Below are 18,694 nucleotides of genomic sequence, written 5' to 3' on the forward strand. Positions count from 1 at the left end.
TTTTATGTTACAGTTTCATGGACTGGGTGACATAAATAACCACGCACATTTTAATTTCAAGTAGGAAAAAGAAAGCTTGGAGTCACAATCTTATGGTGGAAATTCAGCGTCTCACTCAAGGACGCCACCGCAGCGGATGCTCGGCGCTTCCGGCTGAAGGACGGGACAGTGTCCCTTACTCGCTACATCAACCCCGTGGCTTGGCTTTTGTCCTGACAGCAGCAATAAAGCGAGGGCCTTTCCTCACCTGACTGTCAGACATGACATAGAGAGAGTTCCTGTCCAGCGAGAAGGCCATGTCCCGCAGGATCGGGCTGCTATCCTTCATCACGGTCACTGTCTCGTACAGCACTCCTCCCTCCAGAAGCCCATCCACCCTGACCTGCAGACGCACAGAAAACACACGGAGAAACAGTGAGCACACACCGGGAATGAATGTTTAATGAACATTTGCGGAGTGATGCATGTCATCCACAGCCCGTCATATGCCCTCCACCCTCCCTGTTGCACTGTGTTTGACTTCTCGTCGTATCATATTTTACCATCAGCTCTGCTATTATCTTGTCTCTGCACCGGTGTCACCGAGACAAATTCTTGCGCATTTAATATAAAAGTATGAGTGAGAGAGGAAAGATGAATCTGATGAGACGTCGCTGCACTCATTCAGTGGCTCAGTCTGGCAGCATTGCTTTGACCCAAGCCCACCCCTGGGGTTAGCTCAGTCCAATGCCGCGATTGAGTTTTGAAATGTGCTCAGCGAACTCCGCCTCAGAGGATCAATTTGACTTTGGAATGACTTTCCGACGGCAATCTTTTGGGGGCTCATTAAATGCACGCATAGAGAATAGATGCCACTGGTAAAGAGTTTTCGATTCTGCTCTCCATCTCAACTCCGACTACAAATAAGATATACAACTCCACCGAGCCAAACAAACAAGCAGGTCTGTCTTCATAGTAAGTAGCTTACAGATCTGAGCCGTGGAGCTGACAAGCCTGTAAAGACGTACAGTTGAAGGAATGCTGAAGTGGCAAATAAGCTGAAGTAACCTTTATGGTGGCGCGGCTAGACAAAACCTCCAAAAACTACATTTTTAGCGTTGGCCATGTCACAAGACAGGTGTTTTTAATTATTCACTTTCTCACCGCAAAGACAGACCTCTTTGTTTGTTTGAGTTCTTTGTTTGATCCAAAGAACATTTGATTGCATTTTCCACTTGGACTATAAATCAACTACTCTAAACACACGCTATTACTTGCTCTCATACAGAAGGTCCACATCAATCACCGCTGGCACTGTGATCTTATCATGATCCGAATTGTGTCATTCAATCACTGAGTTGAAATATTAAGGAATCAGATTTGTGCCAAAAAAGATCAAACAAAGTAACAGTATCGAGCAAAAACATGGCTTTGAGAGAGAGCGAGAAAAAAACACTGGAGCAAAAATATTTCATCACAAATGTAAAATTGAACTAATTATTTTTTAACTAATTTTTTGTGTAATCCAGCAAATTATTGGCTTTATACGTTTTTGATACTATATGCTTTATTTTGCAGCTCCCTCTGCTTCTTTCTGAATGATCAGACTTTTGCTGTCACTGTGGGCTTTGTGGTCGCACTGCCAGCTCTCTCCTTTGCGCCGCCTGAATTTTTGTTTGCAATTCTGGCACAAACATCTCGTGTGGGCGGGTTTCTTCAGGGCTGCGTCCCTATTGGCTACTGAGTTTTTGAGTGACAGTCGATGCGAGCGCGTACATTGCCATGTCACCACAAAGTAACCTTAACCCTTTATAGGGCAAGTGACTATTTTTTGGTAATTTCAGAAATTTTACATATCCGGCTCATCCCCTGTCTCAGTTAGTTCAATAATCATTTGGTCTTCACCCAGCCAATCAGCAAAGATCGCTCTACATCCCAGGTCACATGATTGTGGCATTTGACCAATCTCAATGGCTTTGATTTTCTATTACAAAATGAAAATTTTAGAAAAATTTTATAGAAGTTATAAAGTCCTGTCATGTTCTCTAATAACAGTCTAGGGTTATTTTTTTTTTTAATTTCAAAGTATTTCAATGAGTGCCCTATAAAGGGTTAATGTCCATAAAACAAAGCATATTTCATTCGATTATCCTGAAACGCTGATTCTATCACAGATGGCACTTTGATCAAAATGAGCTGTGAATCAGCAGCTTGTGTAATTAAAAATATAATGCTAGATGTATCTGAATTTCAAGGGGGAAAGAGAGCAGCGGTCCCATTAATTTAACATTTTGAGAATGTTAAATTAATGTTTTTTAGAGTTGGAAGTGAATTTGTAGTGTGTTAACACTTTATTAATCTCTTAGGAATCCAGTGAAGATCGGTGGTGAAGGCCCAGTCCCACTGTTTCGGTTGTCCAGTCTGCCAAAAGACTGTTTGCTGCACTGAACAACGTCCAGGACACTGAGCTGTCACTCAAAAACTCAGTAGCCAATGGGGACCCACCACTGAAAAAACCTGCCCACGCGGGATGTTGGTGCAAACAAAAATTCAGGCAGCGCAAAGGAGAGAGCTGGCAGCGGAGTCCTAAAACCCACAGGGAAGGCAAGAGTCTGATCAGTGGGAAAGAAGCAGGCAGAGCTGTAAAATAAAGGATATATTATCAAAAACGTAAAAGGCCAATCATTTGCTCGATTACACAAATAATTTGTTTGCAAGTTGAAAAAAATATTACTTTTGAGATTACTTTTTGCCTTCAGTGTTTTCTTTTCTCTCTCGAATTCGTGTGTTTGATTGATGCCGAGCAAGTTTTGTTTGATCTTTTTGGCACAAATCTGATTCCATAAAATATCAGCCACCGGCAGTAAGGAGGAATAAACCTTAAATGAACCATGATAGCTGGGAGAAAAGCCCCTCATTAGCAATGCAAACCCAGGTTGAAGTCCTTTCAACTTCACAGAGACTGAGTCATTAACCATGTGATGCAATTACAATAAAACTGAATTCATTTCCACAATCATAATAATTCAAATACATGCAGGGCCATGAGGAACTGGGGCAGACGCAGTGCCCTCACAGACAGTCTCCCCTGCATGCATTCTGACACGAGGACTTAAGCGACCCCCCGCAACCTAAATCAAATTTGACTGCAGATGATTCTGAATTGGTGCCAGCCGAGCTCAAGCATACAGTTGCAGAGTCTCTCAACAGAGACGGTCCGGATCAATACCAACTGATTACATGATTGGATCCCCTGGGCTCCAAAACTGCATCAGTCAATCACGCCTCCACCTTCCAGGCAGCTGTGGCTCTCCAACCAGCAGCTCCATCAGCCAAGAACGAGAGAGGGAGAGAGTGGAGGAGAGAGAGAGTGAGAGAGAGAGACAGGCTTAATCGCAGGAGCCTAGTAACAAGCAGAGGAAGAGTGACCGGGGATCTTTGCTTCCAGATCATAAGCGGACACAGTCTGTCTCACACCGATCAGACTGTCATTAAGCGGACCTCAGCACCGAAGACAATCCGATCCCTTAATACTTTTTTCATAGACAGATTTATCCGCTGCTAAGCCTCTCTCGCTCATTGTCTGCTCTCTCTCTCTTGTTCTGTCTTCCTTCACTCCTACTCTTCCTCCTCCTCCTCCTCCTCCTCCTTACCGCAATCCCACACAGCAAAGGAGCCAGTATCCATTATATTTCCCACACTCTTTATTTCATAAATAGCTCAGATAGAATGCATAGCTTGTAAGTGTTCTGTCAGTGAAAAAATATGTACAAAAACCTCAAATATCGTCCAGAGAGGAAGAGAAATATTGAGCCAGAGGGCAAATTTAGCAAGGTACGATGAGGCTGACCAGGGGCCAGGGGTCCGGGGATGAGCTCAGAGGAAGTGCTGACCCCGTGACCCATCCATGGTATTTGATTTCAGAGGATTTAAACATGGTTTTATAATTTAAAACAGGGCTGACCGGGCAGCGGCCCTCTGGGAGTACAACAGGTCCTCAATCTCTCTGTAAGCCCCACAGCCCCATAATGAGACTAAGGCGGGTTTAATTGGTTCTATAATGAGCCTGCTTGTAGCGCTTGACGCGTAAATGCACACCCACATATACTCACATGCACCTCCATACATGTGCACACAAGCACATGCTTGCACACAAACACCGCGCACGCAATATCCGACAGCCACTCTCATTAAGTTAGTGTGTAGTTGTAAATCGTGTGCATGGGTACAGTTTTTCAGTGTTTCAAAAGCAATTATTTACCACTTGTTTTGATCAATACAGCATTATGGATTGTGGCAAATCAACAGCATAAAACCACTATACCACAGTTCGTGGTGGTGCAATAATAAAAACAGGTTGTAAACAGTTAAAGCGACAGTGCCTCAGGGTCAATATGCTGTGTTCCCCACAAAGAGGAATAAAGTTCAAACAGTCTCCTCTGTGTGGTCCGTGCCATTTAATAGAGCGATTTGTCATTAACTCCACATGTTCGTATGACCTCAGCGAGCTTCTCCTTTCCATTCTTTCTCTCTCTTCAATTCAATAGCCGATGAGTGAGCCCATGGATAATATTTAGGCCAATAACAGCAATATCCGTCCTGCTGTGGAAATTCCCCTCCACAACCTGCAACTGATATAAACAGCCGAGCTAAGTATGGCTACACAAACAAGACAAGTGATATGCAACGTGAGCCTATGTGCTCTTAACGAAAACAGCGCACCGCTCTCACGGTATGGTTTGCATCTTGAATGGTCTGCTGGCTCTCATCCTGTGAGAGCCAAAGAAAACAAAGAGCCCGACTTCTAAGATGTCATTTGGCTTGAGTGGGTTTAGCTCGGTTGTAAAGCTGCCAGACGTTGCATGAGCAATACATTTTGCCCAAATGTTTCTCTCTTGAGTATCTACATATGGGATTGATTCTGTGATCATTCTGGACAGTGATTTTATTCATGCTGAGAAAACTCAAGTATACATGTACATATCCCTGAAGCCCTGCTTTTCCACAACAGCACAGGGAGCACTGAAAAGCAGGTGATTACCGTGTTTTACGTGGCCGTCCACTCCTAAAAAAGTGTCCATATGTGGCCAGGCAGTGAGTGCCCTCTAAATTCATGCTGCTAATCTAAACATATGGATGATGACCCAGGAGGCAATGAGCACTCTGTTCAACCAATCATTTGCAATCTGCCACTCACTCGGACAAAGTTTCTTCTGTCGCTGAGGTCCAATCTGTCCAGCTTCCTTTGACCCTGACATCAGGGGAGATTGGCATCCTCATCCAACAATAAACCTCTCTTAGATTACTTGCCCACAATAAACTTTTGTTTTGGATTGTGCTTTGTTTGTCTTCTTTTACCGGCAATCAATGAGTTCTTCTCCATACAAACATCTGATTAAACTGCTCTTTTTTCATATAAAACCACCAAAAGTGAGGAAATTTCAACACAGCAGAAGACCACCCAGAAATATTCCCGTCCACTGAAAAAAAAAAAAAAAAAAAAAAAAACAGTAATCAAAATTATAGCAAATGGACACAGCCTATAAGCAATGACAGACTTTGGCACAGTCAGTGCATCCAAAATGGATGTTCCTGCGCCTGACTCAATATTGTGACACTTGAAATGCGGTGACATAAGGGCCAGACAACTGGCCACCTTTAAGGTTGAGTGGCCGTGCATATGGTCAGATCACGGCTGACAGCCGAGGAGAGTGGACATTGATTAGCCCATATATCGCTCACGGCTCTGTGAATGCTAATGAGACAAGGGTCCGTATAGAGCCGAGCGGCGGTGGCTAATGAAAAGTAAAAGCGTTCATGGAGCAGGGGGGGGGGGGGCATCGAGGTGGAGGTCTGTATTACAGAACAGGACTAATCATTCAGCCATCACATTAACTGCAGTCACAAAGAGGGCGTATCGATCACAGCCGGGAGACATGCTCCACGTTGGCAAGTGCCATTACCTAAACATCATTACAAACTGGGTCGGAAGAGAGGTAATGGTTTGTCTCTCTCTCTTTCTCTCTCTCTCTCTGTGTGTGTGTGTGTGTGTGTTTGGGGTCATTGTTAAAAGCCTGGCAGTTGAGCAGCCAAATTTCTGGATGGAGCTCAGCCTAACCTTCAGCTGTATGGCGAGCTTCCAGGCCTTCATACCATAATTTCAACAACATGACCACAGTCTCCTCTGAGTCTCTGCTCCCCTCTCTCCTCGAGGACACCATTTCCTGCCTGTGTTTCCTGTCCTCCTCCGTGCTGCCTCCATCCCCGCAATCATTCCCATTGTTCGGCGCGTTCCCATGGCTCGCCAACAAAGACGGCGGGAGAGGGACAGTAGAACAATTCATGGCACTCGTATGGTTTTCATTTTCCTGACCACAGTGCAGTCGCAGCCTTCTCGCATGTCTCCATGTGCGCCGCAGAGAAGGAGAAGGCGAGGACGGACAGAGATGGAAAGATGCGAGGGAGATGAAGTCACAGAATAAATTGCAGTCAGGCAGGAGGCGGGCGGAACGATGCCTACCTCTCCGTGTTATCACAAAATTGCCACTTCACTTGTACTGAAACATCTAATGGTGATTCGCTGTGAAGCCTTTTACCCTCAGGCCATGGCTCTTTCCATGCGGTTATGAAAATCCTCCCAATATTGCTTCAACACACCGATTCTGCCGGCATTCTTCCCTGCCGCTGAAACGCCATTCTAATGATTTAAATCACCAGATCTCCCCTTCCTGCCCTCCCTTGAAACCGTGACTTTGAAAAGCTTGAGTCATTTAGACATGCACTGGAGAATTTCCTCACTTGGTCAGCTCTCAACAAGCCATAATGAATCCACTATTTGCACATGAGAGTGTTTGAGTAAGCCTTTATTTGCAGTGAGCTTAACATTTTCAGCCATTTTCGAGGCAGTGCTGCGTCTAAGTGGCTGCGGCCACTGAGGTAAAGTGCTGGTTCATTTGGAGTCCATTCAAAACTGCAGGCCCTTACATTACAGCGTCTGCATCCTTCAAATTAAATTTATGGACATTTAGCTGATAATGTCATACTGTCACAGCTTTGCTTTTGCCTCGTTTTTATTTTATCTTGCAAATTGGCGTTCGGCGGGTCGCTGGAATAGCGAAACACTTCCCTCCTCTCTGGATCTCATCAGAGCGTGCGAAAAGGGTGAAGCCAGCTAAACGTCAATTTGTAGCTGCACGCGCCAGGCATGCTGCTACTTTTTACCTGCTGGCATTTGTAGCTTCGTGTTGCGGACTTCCATCGAAGATAAATGACTCGCTGTTGCACTGCAAAAACGCAAAATCTTACCAAGATTATTTGTCTTATTTCAAGTCAAAAATGTCTTATTTCTAGTGAAAATATCTCATTACACTTAAAATAAGACATGATCACCTCAGAAGTAACTTGTTTTTAGACAATTTTCACTTGTTTCAAGTAAAAATTCACTTGAAACAAGTGAAAATTTGCTTGTTTCATTGGCAAAATTTGCCAGTGGAAAAAGTGAAAATTCACTTGAAATAAGTGAAAATTAGCTGGAAACAAGAAACAAATGTTGCCAATGAAACAAGCAAATTTTCACTTGTTTCAAGCAAATTTTCACTTGAAACAACTTACAACAACAATGTACTTCTGAGGTGATCATGTCTTATTTTAAGTGTAATGAGATATTTTGACTAGTAATAAGACATTTTTGACTTGAAATAAGACAAATAATCTTGGTAAGATTTTGCGTTTTTGCAGTGTGCCTTGGAGCTTGCAACCTGAATTTGCTGTGAGGTCTTCAGCGTCCTCCTCGGGGACAGCGTTGATGCCGCTGATGGACATTTTGACAGTTGCAGGCCTCAAATTTGTGACGTTCCAGCAAAAGGACAGTCTCTCATAGCACTAGGCTGCCCGGCCAGGCTGTTGAAAGCAATGTAACATCTAGTTAAGCTGCCACTCTGAGGCATTAAATAGTTTAATCATATTAAAATATTACCACAATTTCACGGTGGCTGCTTTGATATGACTTGAGTTCCCTCTGAACTGCGAAGTGCGCTGTATGCAGACAATAATAGGGGACATCTACCTTATTTTGATTTGCAGCCACTTTCACGCACCATCCACATTTTGCGATTGATGCAAAGCCTAAAAAAAAAATCCTCATCTGCTTCTCTTTATCTACATCTCCTCCTCTGTGATTAGTAGAGATTTAATAAGAAACCCCTCAAGGGATAATGGCTCTTACCTGGATCCACCTCATCAGGGTACTTTCTGAAAAGCGCAAGTGTCCCTAATATTTTGTGCATTAAGACAACCTAGCCAGAGGGTCATATTACTCAATTAAAACGAAACACCTAAGGCAACCAAACTGTGACAGACAATGATGGAAACGCTCTGTTATAGCAAGAAAGGGAGTAGGCTAATTGAACGATGACGACAGACACATCCATATGCCGCGTGGAGCCTGGACCGTGAGACTGTGGGTTATCCGTCCGACCTTTCACCCCATCGACGACCTTCCCGTGGTTGGCTTGACCTTTGCGGTGGCCTTGCTGCCTGAGTGATCTGCTGATGGCATTTGTTGTCATGCCCCATTTCCACACAGCCTGTCCATTTGGGATGATGGAGGAGGATTGGAGACGTGACCCTCGGCTCCTCGGGGCCTCCTAACAGTCTGAATCATGCCCGCACATTCTGTCAACGTAATGACAACACTCTGCCCTTTTACCCACACAGCACTTACACCGGTAATGGTGGATTTTACACTTTCCCCACCCGAGCGCACTGCTCACTTCTCAGATGCATACAAAGCATACTATTCCCTCTCTGGCTGTCTCTTCATCTGTCTCTCTGCCTCTCTCTATCTGTCGCTCCCTCTCTCTCTCTCACTGTCTCTGTCCCCATCTCTCCGTCTCCCTCTCTCCCCCCCTGTCTCACCCAGACTATCTTGTCTTTTTCCCCATTGGCTCATCTAGTGGAGCAGCTCCAGTGATGCTATCTGTGCTCCCAGTCTGGCCCTGTGTGTGTGTGTGTCTGTGTGTGTGTGTTTGTCTGTGTGTGTGTCAGACAGATTGCTCCTCATAAGACTGAGGCCCCCCAGGCTAGTGTCACAACAGTCCTCTCACACATTTTCTCAGTCAGTCGCACGCTGAAAGACTGTGCAGTAAGCAGAGCCCGCGGTGCTACCAAGTCAATCCAGTTAGATCAAAGAAAGAGCCGTATAGAAACTTGATTACAATATATCATTACGGCATGCACTATGAAATAAAGCGTGATGGACAGGGGGGGAAATCAACTTCATGATCCTCTCAGAAAGAGGTCACCCCATGTCTGTGGGCCTGGTGTAAGGAAGCCTACAGTCGTCAGACAAAAGAAAAACATTAGACGTCAAATCTGAGCAGGTTGCACTCCAGATCCCCAGTTCAATCCATTTCTTTTTTGATCATCCGTTCAGCAACACAGACAAACTCTGTTTGCCTGTGTTTTGGGCCTGCAATAATTTATAAGAAAGTTGCCACACTCTCATAGCACACTGTATCATTATGTCAAGTTGAAGCTCATTTATTTACACAGCGCTTCATCACAAGCATGTCTCAAAGCTCTTCACAGGGACTGATACCATGCAGCTCTAACTTATCAACAATCTGTCACAAAAAGAATTGCGGAACAAAAACAACAAGACAAAACTAGGCGCTAGACACGCATACCAGGGCCTAGAATGACACTACAAGCCTGCTTATCCCACATAGCCTCACCTACCTGGAACCAGCCGCCTTAAACCCTCAGTGCATGACAGGGAAAACACCCATAAAGAGCTTTGCAAAGACTGTATTTGTCTTCGTCAGTGCATGATGCTCTGGTTGTATGCATCAAAGCTGTTAAGTCTTTATTTGCAATAGTTTCTTCTAAACACCTCCCAAACACTAGTTTCATGTCCAAAAAAATCATACCCTGCCATTATTTGCCCGAATTTCACATCTTAAATGATGATTACGAATGTTGCAATGCTAAAAAGGCACTAAAGGCATTCTAACGAAAATTATTCTTCAAACAAGAATAAACAACAGGCATGATCTCGCCTCCTATAATCTCCTTATACATTAACCATTGCCAGTTATTCTAAGTAAACCATTAATTAAGCTAATCAAACCATTAATAAGCCTTAATTAATTAATGCACATCAGTGGATTAAAGCACCGTGGCTGCAGGACACAAAAAACAGCTCTTGGTGGTGTATTTTTCTTATTCCCGTGTATAATTCGGCAAAAGTAGATGATGCTATGCTGTATTGAGATAGTGCAGCTACACACAGTTTGTTTGGAGAACATTTACAGCTATTTGATTTAAAAAAAAAAAAAAGCTGGGTGGTTGGTTCTTGGACCCCACTGTATTTAAAACATCATTAGTGAACATCATTTTTTGATATCAGCCTCTCAGAATTTTAGAGCAAGCACCTCTTCTAATTAGACTAATCGTTTAGCTCTGATCTTCCACAGTCACACAGAGAAAAATCTATCATGGGGCACAGATACCAATTTCTCCACTGACAAGCAGCCTCACTATCCGGCAAACATGAGAAAAATGTTTTGAGTAAACGGCGCAACTCTCACTTTTTCTAGACTGGCAAACCACGCACTCTCTCGCGCTTACGAGGCTACTGCTAATGCTATTCATGTAAAACCCACAGCTGAGTGTAACAAGTTCACAGCTGTTCTCTGGAGACTGCCAAAAGTCATTCTGAGAAATGTAGGAAATCAGCATCTGAAGTTACAGTCGACCAGGCAGGTTGAGAGAAATTGGGTACACCAGAAAGTAAATTGCAACACTTCATCCCAAAATAACTCAAGGTAACTGCCGGCACGCTTCCTCGCCTAACTGCGAGGTATCGAACATAAATGATTGATGATGATTAGCAGTCTGAGAATCTTCCAACATGGATTCTTCCCTCAAGACAAACTGGCAGCATCATTACCCAGTTCGTAATACCCTGCAAGTGCCTCGATGGCCACTGTTAGGGATGGGCGTATCGATCCTGTGGTATCGATATATCGATACTCACATGCTACTCATTTGGCATCAATTTCCTTAAACAAATATCGATACTAACAAATAGGAATAGGGGGTGCATGCATAACTTTCAGCTGTTTTAGATAGCTTCCTTCACTTACTATGTGCCGACACACCCCTGAGCCTGGCGGCGTGTTGAGCACAGCCAGCAAGGGTGGCTCGAATGCGGGAGCCAGAGGAACACACAGAAAATAATGGCATAATCGGTCTTTTTTTCTTTCTTTTTCTTTTTCTTTTTCTTTTTTTTTTTTTTTTTTTTTTTACAAGAAAAGTGCAAGAAAACAACAATAACAGTGAAAATGCAATGCATGTAATTTTAGTTTTATTATGTATTGACCATAATAAATATGGTATAAATGGTCTGTATTTGTCATGTAATTTCTCTTAAATGTAATAATATTTTGAATGAAAAAAAATTGCCAATAAGAAATTGTCAGTATCGGTATCAGTATCGGTATCGATGAAAATGCAAGAAAAAGTATCGGTATCGTATCAAATCCTAAAAGTGTGGTATCGCCCATCCCTAGCCACTGTGTGTTCGCTAAGTTTAGTGTGAAAAAAAACAAGTCAAGGCAAAGCCCGCCGTGCTTGCTGGCTTCTCTCACCTTCTTCAGCCGTCCACTCCTGGTGCCCAGGAAGGCCACGCTCTGTCCGTTGTAGACGTACGAGGTGACAGAGGTCAGCCTGTCCCTGGTCTCAGTGTACACGGTCAGGCCTGACACCAGCTGGGACCCCCCCAGGGGCTGGTTTATATCCAGGCCACAGAAGTGATCATCGATGGGAACAGGCTGCATGGAGAGAGAGAGGGAGAGGGAGAGGGAGAGAGAGAGGGAGAGGGAGAGGGAGGGAGGGATGGTGGGGGAAGGTTATGGGAGTGAAGACCAAGAGTGGATTGAGAGTGAGAAGACAGAGAGGGTTTTTTTTGCATAGGTGGGGGGTTGGAGGGGTGAGGAGGAAAAGACAAAAATAAAGGAGAATATGGATGGAGAAGGAGAGAGAGTGAAGGAAAAGAGGAATGAGGATGACAGATAGGAGGGGGGGGCAGAGAGATGGAGAGGGAAAGTGGGAGCCAGGGAATTGAATGAGATCACTGTAGACACATGCGAAGAGAGGAAGAGAACTCAAACTGACTTCTGTAAGGCCCAACATGCATTACGTGCGCAATTTTCAGGGTTAAAAATGGATACTTCAAAGGGTTTTGGGCTGTTCCATTTATCAACAAGCCTCGGAGCGAGCGCATTTGTGGAGCAGACTAATTGCTCATGGCAAACATGAGAAAAGCTGTGTATTTTGCGCCAGTTTCTGTGATTTTTTAGAGTGCTTGATCTGACATCATACAAACACACAGCACAAGAGATGTCAGGTTTTGATTAAGCGTCAAAGGGAGCAGCATGCTAAGCAGTCCTGTTGCATCTACTATCAAGCACCTCAAACCTCTGCTAATTGCCTGTCACTCAGTGTATGAATCTCTTTTTTTAGGGCAGCTCATTTGTTCTTTCACATCGGGCACTTCACAAAAACATATACGTCCTGCTGTGCTTTCTTTTACACTAAAGTGATATGCCTGAGCAATTAGTGAAGCAAACAAACTTCACAGCGCCCTCCAGAACTTCTTCCTCGACTTGCACCTGACCTTGCTCCTGGCATTTGGAGGTAAAAAGAAAAAAACCTCTCTGTTAGTTGCAACATGATTACTAGTGTTGCAAAGTTTCCGGTAAATTTCCCAGAAAGTTTCCGAAGATTCCCATGGGAATTTTCACTCTAGAATTTTGGGAATTTTCAGAAGATTTTTACTGTCACATTTTTTTTTTTCAATTTTACCGAAAATTCCCGGGAAAATTCGGCTCGGGAATTTGGGGAATTTTCGTTTTTCTTGTCATCAATTTGAATGAGGTTTTTAAAAAGTTGCCATGGAACTTTAAGCTTGGGAATTTTGGAAATTTTCGTTTTTGTTGTTGTTAACTTTAGGTGAAAGGGGCAAAAATAAACAATAATCAATAAAATGAATGTCAACATCAATATCACCATTTTGGAAATGGAAACCCTAATGTCCTGAACTCAGGACTCACCTCTAACCCAAAGGCCACAATGCCAGCATACTGTAAAATCATCATCCCCATACCCAACTGTGTGAAATAAAACTTAAATATAAACAGTCAACTTTGTATTTTGGTGGAAACAAATATGTTGCATGATTCAATGCAAATTCAACTGTGCACCATGATTCACATATGCAAATAATTCCGAGCACATTTGATCATCATCAATCAGTAGCCTATACTCCACTAGGCTACAGCACTTCCACTGAGACAGACGATCATCACATCAGCATCACGATTCAATTTCCTGCATTTCTATGCATTTGAATGGGTAGTTTGAACCACTTTATATGTACACCTTAACAATAGTACTGCACACAGTCCTATGCCTGAATTAACACAGTTTGACTCAGCTAGGGAAAATTCCCGAAAATTCCCTGGAAATTCATTAAAATGTAACATGTTTGCATGCATATCTGCTTATAACAAACCAAAATGTTTATTATGTATACATGTATATGATCGGGTGAATGCAGTGAATATAAATTCCCGAAAATTCCCACAAAATTCCCGTTTATTCCCGTTAATTCCCATTAATTTCCAAAAATTCCCATGGAAATTTTCCAACTTTGAAAATTCCGGGAATTTTGCAACACTAATGATTACTCAACATTTCTGTACTGGACATAAATATTGGACATGAGAATAGTTGTGTCTCTTATTATTGGCTGTATGTTATGTAATGCATGTATCACCAGTCTAAGAAATTCACCACATTTTAATGTTGAACTCAATGTAAGTCACCCTGGATAACAACATCAACTAGTAAAAAAAAGAATAAAAACTATGCACATGAATACATCTTTGTGTGGAGAACTTCTCCATAGAACACTTGACATTTTGTTGATCTTTCACTCACTAATATAATTATCCCCCTAACAAAAAAGTACAAGATGTAATGATATTGTGACAGGATTGAACTGTTATTTCATTAAGAGCCTCGCTGTAGATACAAAACCCTTTGGTTAACTGCTCAACAAGATATTAATTATTGAATTATTATGTATCTCTATGCCCGCTCAGTTCTTCTTATGAATAGCATTACATCTTATTTGTTTGATCGCATGGTGGAATCAAAGTGGATGTTGGGAACCACTTGAGTGATAGATGTGATGAGTATCATTGTTTTTCCACGACTCGCTTTCAACTTGTTTTCATGAAAGCCGCTCATTATGCCGAATTACAGCTTTCGCGGAGGCATGGACGTTTATGAGAAAGCCCCCTTCTCGAGATCAAGAACAGGTCTCGGAGGGTTCAAATACTGCTGACAGTGACAAGAATAGAGAGAAGGAGAGAGAGAAGGAGGACAAGAGAGAGAAAGAGACCCAGAGAAAGAGGGAAGAGAGGAGTGGAGGGAGGGGAGTCAGTGCCCAAACCCCTGAATGAAATCAAAGCTGCATACAAACTCCTCTGATTAGCATTGTAGAATTAATCTCCTCCAGCTCCTCTGCTCTCATGGGATCCTGAAAACCTGAATGGTGTCTTCAGCACGGCTCTGGCTGCCTGCCTATCAGCTATTTGCGCTGTAATCATGGCAGCAGAATAATCAAAGAGCCAAACAACGGCGCATCTAAAGCGGCGCGGCTCGTCAACCTGTGGGTTTGTCTAAATGTGCGCGTTCGGGTGTGTGTGTGCGTTTCTGCGCGTGCTTGCAAGCGTGTGAGGCCGCATCGCAAAGGCCACCCGTGACGATGATGTGAGTTTGTGTCTGTGCAACGTACCGCCTTGGTGCACTGCACGTCCTTTCCCAGCAGCCAGTGCAGCTCCAGGTTGCCCTCGCCCTGGTAGCAGGACTGCAGGCGCTCTTTGATGCGGGTGTTGATGTTTTGGATGGTGAAAACACAGAGGGCAGAATGATCGGGAGGGTCATGATACTGCTTCTGTCCCTTAGAGAACACAGCAAAGAGCACATCCTCCTGGGCACTGATGTTTAGGGACCTTGCCAGAACCCTGCCAGCCTTGGACAGGTAAGCCGCCTGGAGTAGACGATACTCCTCACCTCTGTGTACGCACCCCACCGGCAGTGACACATAGGAGTGGAACTTCTTGTCACCTTTACAAAGGCGGATGATGCGAGAGGTGTAAAAGAGATCGCCGGGGGAGCTGCCAGCAGGCATCCCGTTCTCCGGCGTCTCCGGCTGAACAGTCATGAAGTAGACAAAGCCGCCACTGGCAAACCCGTAGATGTAGTAGATGTCAAAGCGCGGGACGAGGGCCAGCGTGTCTGAGGGGATTTTGATGAGAGAGGAAACAAAGTCGGTGTGGAGCTCATAGTCCAGCATCGCCGAGGATTCCGGGTCGCGCGGTAGCTTGCGACTGGAAATGGTCGGGAAGTAGTCCTGCTTCCCGCCAACAGCCGTGCCGACGTAGAGAGTGGCATCCGGGCCCTGTGAGGACACGACCACTCCGTACATCGTCCCCGTCCGGTTGTCGCTGGACAGGTAGTGCTCCTTCTTATGCGTGGGCTCCACAAGGATGAACAGGTCGTCCAGCCTCATCAGCTTGCAGACGCCCTGGTAGAGGCTGCCGCAGGCCAGCAGCCGGTTGTGGGAGTAGTCGATGAGCAGGAGTTTGTTGACGTTGTCGGTGGAGGCTAGGGGTTCAGAGCAGGGCTGGACGATCAGAGGAGGATAGCAGGCCTTGTTGTCATACTCTGGCCCCGTGTCATGGGACACCAGGAGGGTGAGGTTGGGCGACAGCTTGTAGATTCGGTTGACCGCCCCGACGTACACGGCCCCGGTGGACTGGTGCACGGTCAGGTGGTTGAGAGGCCACTCCCTCCTCTCTGACTGGAAGGTGCTCAGGGACTGTCCAACGGTTGCCTTTTGATTCACAGAGATTAGAGTCAGTAGCCACAATGCCAGGGGCCATGACATGACCTTCGGAGGACGGTGACCTTTGGTAAGGCCGCAGTAAGTCCATCCTTTATCCAAGCACGTTCCCATTCCCATAAGGCTCCGGAAATGAAAACCAAACAAACAGGGACAGACGAAACAACTGGGATCGTGTGTCAGCAATGAGCAGGGTTGTACAGAGGAAGATGTGCTGAAGTGTGTTCTGTTTCCTCTCCGGTGATCTTCACATCATTCTGGAAAAAAACGGAGAGGAGATGCTTTTAGTTTTAGACGGAAAACATCCTTGATTCTTTTATAAGTGAAGAGCTGCTTTCAGGGTATCATTACATGCTTCAAATAAAACCTAGAAGTACGTGTGCTTGTTTTCCTCCATCTCTGCTCAGTCAGACACATGAGACATCAAAGAGACAAGTAATCATTTGTTCAAACTGTCTCCCCATCTTTTCGAGCCCTAGAGATGGTCCAATGTTCCCCCAGTCTACAGGGGGGCTCATTAGACATGCCTCTGTGTGGGCGAGGACTAACTTTCACCCATTACTCGAACAAAGCCGTAACAAACAGCGCCTGTGCCTACCCTCTGTTTGGGTGGCTAATTAAATGATCCAAATGTATTAATTATGCCTCCATATTTTGGGCTCCCTGTTTTCCTCTCTCCCCTCCCTCTTGTTCCTTTAAATGGTTGAATCCAGGAGGAATTAATCACTCTCCACTGCGGCCGACATTCCTAAATTAATCAGGCTTTTTCCAAGGATGGCAGGGAGTCATTAGAGATTCAGAGCCAGGCAGCATCAAATCTCACACTTCCCCATTTAATTTCATTAGCATATTTTATGTAGATATTTCTAGCAGGGGACAAACATTGTGTCTTGAAAGCTGGACGGACCGAAGGATGGATGAATTAGACAAAGGCCAAACGATGTGTTGCTTTGCAAATAAATAATACAATGTGTTTGCTGTTTTCTGCCTCTTTAAATAATAATAATAATAATAATAATAATAATGTTAAAGTGTGATCCAGTGTGTTTCGCATGCAGGCTAGGAAAGATAAGGGCATCTGACTCCAAACTGGGTTTTTGTCTCAAAGAATAAAAGCTGCAGTGCATCATGTAGTGCAGACAACATTGATCATAGATGAGGTGGCTTCATACATGCACTCACTTCATCCCAGTCCATTACTGGAGTAATAAAACTGCCATGCACAAGGGAAAGGCCAGTAAATTAGGAAAACTACATCTGACTGCCCCTATTCATTTTGTCTGTGCTCCCCCCGGCTCTGGAGATTTATCCAAGCTGGCTCCGAGGCTGTGAAGCCCCCCCGTCCCATCACCCCCCTCTGTCCTTTCTATTGCGACTCCTCAAAAAACCCTTTTCAAGAATCACTCAGCCCCTCAGTGAAATGCCTCTAAACTTCCAAGGTGTCTGCCAGGCTAGAAGGCTTTAGCTCAGAGGCAAACTGCCTTTTTTGGCTAGAGTGAATGTAAACAGGGTGTTTTCTCAGTGAGACTTCCTGATATAAGTAAAGGTTAAATGAAGACAGGCATGTCAGATCCTAATACGGGAGTCATGATGCGGTGGGTGCTCTCCATTGGCTGGCTAACAGGACGTCCGGCAGAGCTGAGAGAGAGCCAGGGACGGAGCGGATGGACTGACACTGAGCTGGCTGGGTTAACTCCAGCTCCACTCCAGCATCTCCTGTCCATCTGTCCCCACCGCTCTCACACCAGGGGAGAAGTCACTGGAGTGTCTCGGCCTACTCTGGTCAATTTGGCAGGCTCAGTGTGAGCAAGTCTCCCTGTAATTGACCACTGAAGACTAATCTATCATACACCACATCACTGGAAACCTGAAATCTCATGTTTGCTCATATACCGCTTTTCAATTTCTCAGTCTGTTTCACACTGTACTTCTGCTTCAAATATTACATGAAATGCAATGCTTCTGTTTTATTCTTGGCCATTTTTTCCTGACTGGTCACAAAAAAACATATAAACAAAAACAAAACCAAAAAAAAAAAAAAAAAAAAAAATCAGTGTTTGCCATTATTAGTTCTGGGAAGCCGTAGATCTGGCAGGCTCTTGCAAGTACAGCTTTTTACTTGAGCAAAATCTTCTCCAGCAATATCCCTCTCCAAATCCCTCACATCATCTGCCTTGCAAGCTGATGTGTTCCTGAACCAGTTTCTCTGTTAATGTAGCCATAATGTTCCACCATTTGTCCTTTTCTGTAACACGCAATGAATAAGGAGTGCTCAGGCATTTTAACATCTGCCTTGCCTCTTTGCAACATGTATTAGTTTACCTCATGTGCAAAGTATATTACATTACAATGGTTTTGGTGGCCAAAAACAGTGGCCATGAACAATATCTTGGCATCTTGTTTCTGTAAAGTGATTTATTTCTGTTTGAAACAGGATGTTGAGGCAGGACGTAACACGGTGAAGGACTGTTCAAAAGTTGGCGTGCTGGACCATGACAAACATTGGTGACTCAGTGCTTTGTCCATAATTTTGAGCTTTCATAAATAATTGTTTTTTTTCCAAATGGACGCATGCCAGCCACTGAGATACAATCAACAACAGCTAAAAAAGCACCACAGTACCATGTTGCTACTCATGCCACTGTGAAAGCTGTGAAATTACAGGTTTTATGGATTAGAATTATTAGGTACACCATACGAAGCAAGCACTAAAGTTACCCAATTTCTTCTCAGGGATCA

General features: G+C 44.2%; 1 protein-coding gene across 1 annotated transcript in view; it reads right to left on the bottom strand.

The window, feature by feature from the left end:
- The window catches only part of LOC115359612 (plexin-A2-like), an 82,785-nt gene that overhangs the window by 54,291 nt on the left and 9,800 nt on the right, over positions 1-18,694 (bottom strand). The window contains exons 2-4 of the mRNA XM_030052168.1: positions 14,846-16,212; positions 11,631-11,813; positions 248-382 (exon numbers count right to left, since the gene is read on the bottom strand). Of these exons, the coding sequence (XP_029908028.1) occupies positions 248-382; positions 11,631-11,813; positions 14,846-16,075 (1,548 nt within the window). The 5' untranslated portion in view covers positions 16,076-16,212. The remainder of the gene's footprint in view (positions 1-247; positions 383-11,630; positions 11,814-14,845; positions 16,213-18,694) is intronic.

The sequence above is a fragment of the Myripristis murdjan genome, chromosome 5 (assembly GCF_902150065.1).
Source record: "Myripristis murdjan chromosome 5, fMyrMur1.1, whole genome shotgun sequence".
Lineage (NCBI taxonomy): Eukaryota > Metazoa > Chordata > Actinopteri > Holocentriformes > Holocentridae > Myripristis > Myripristis murdjan.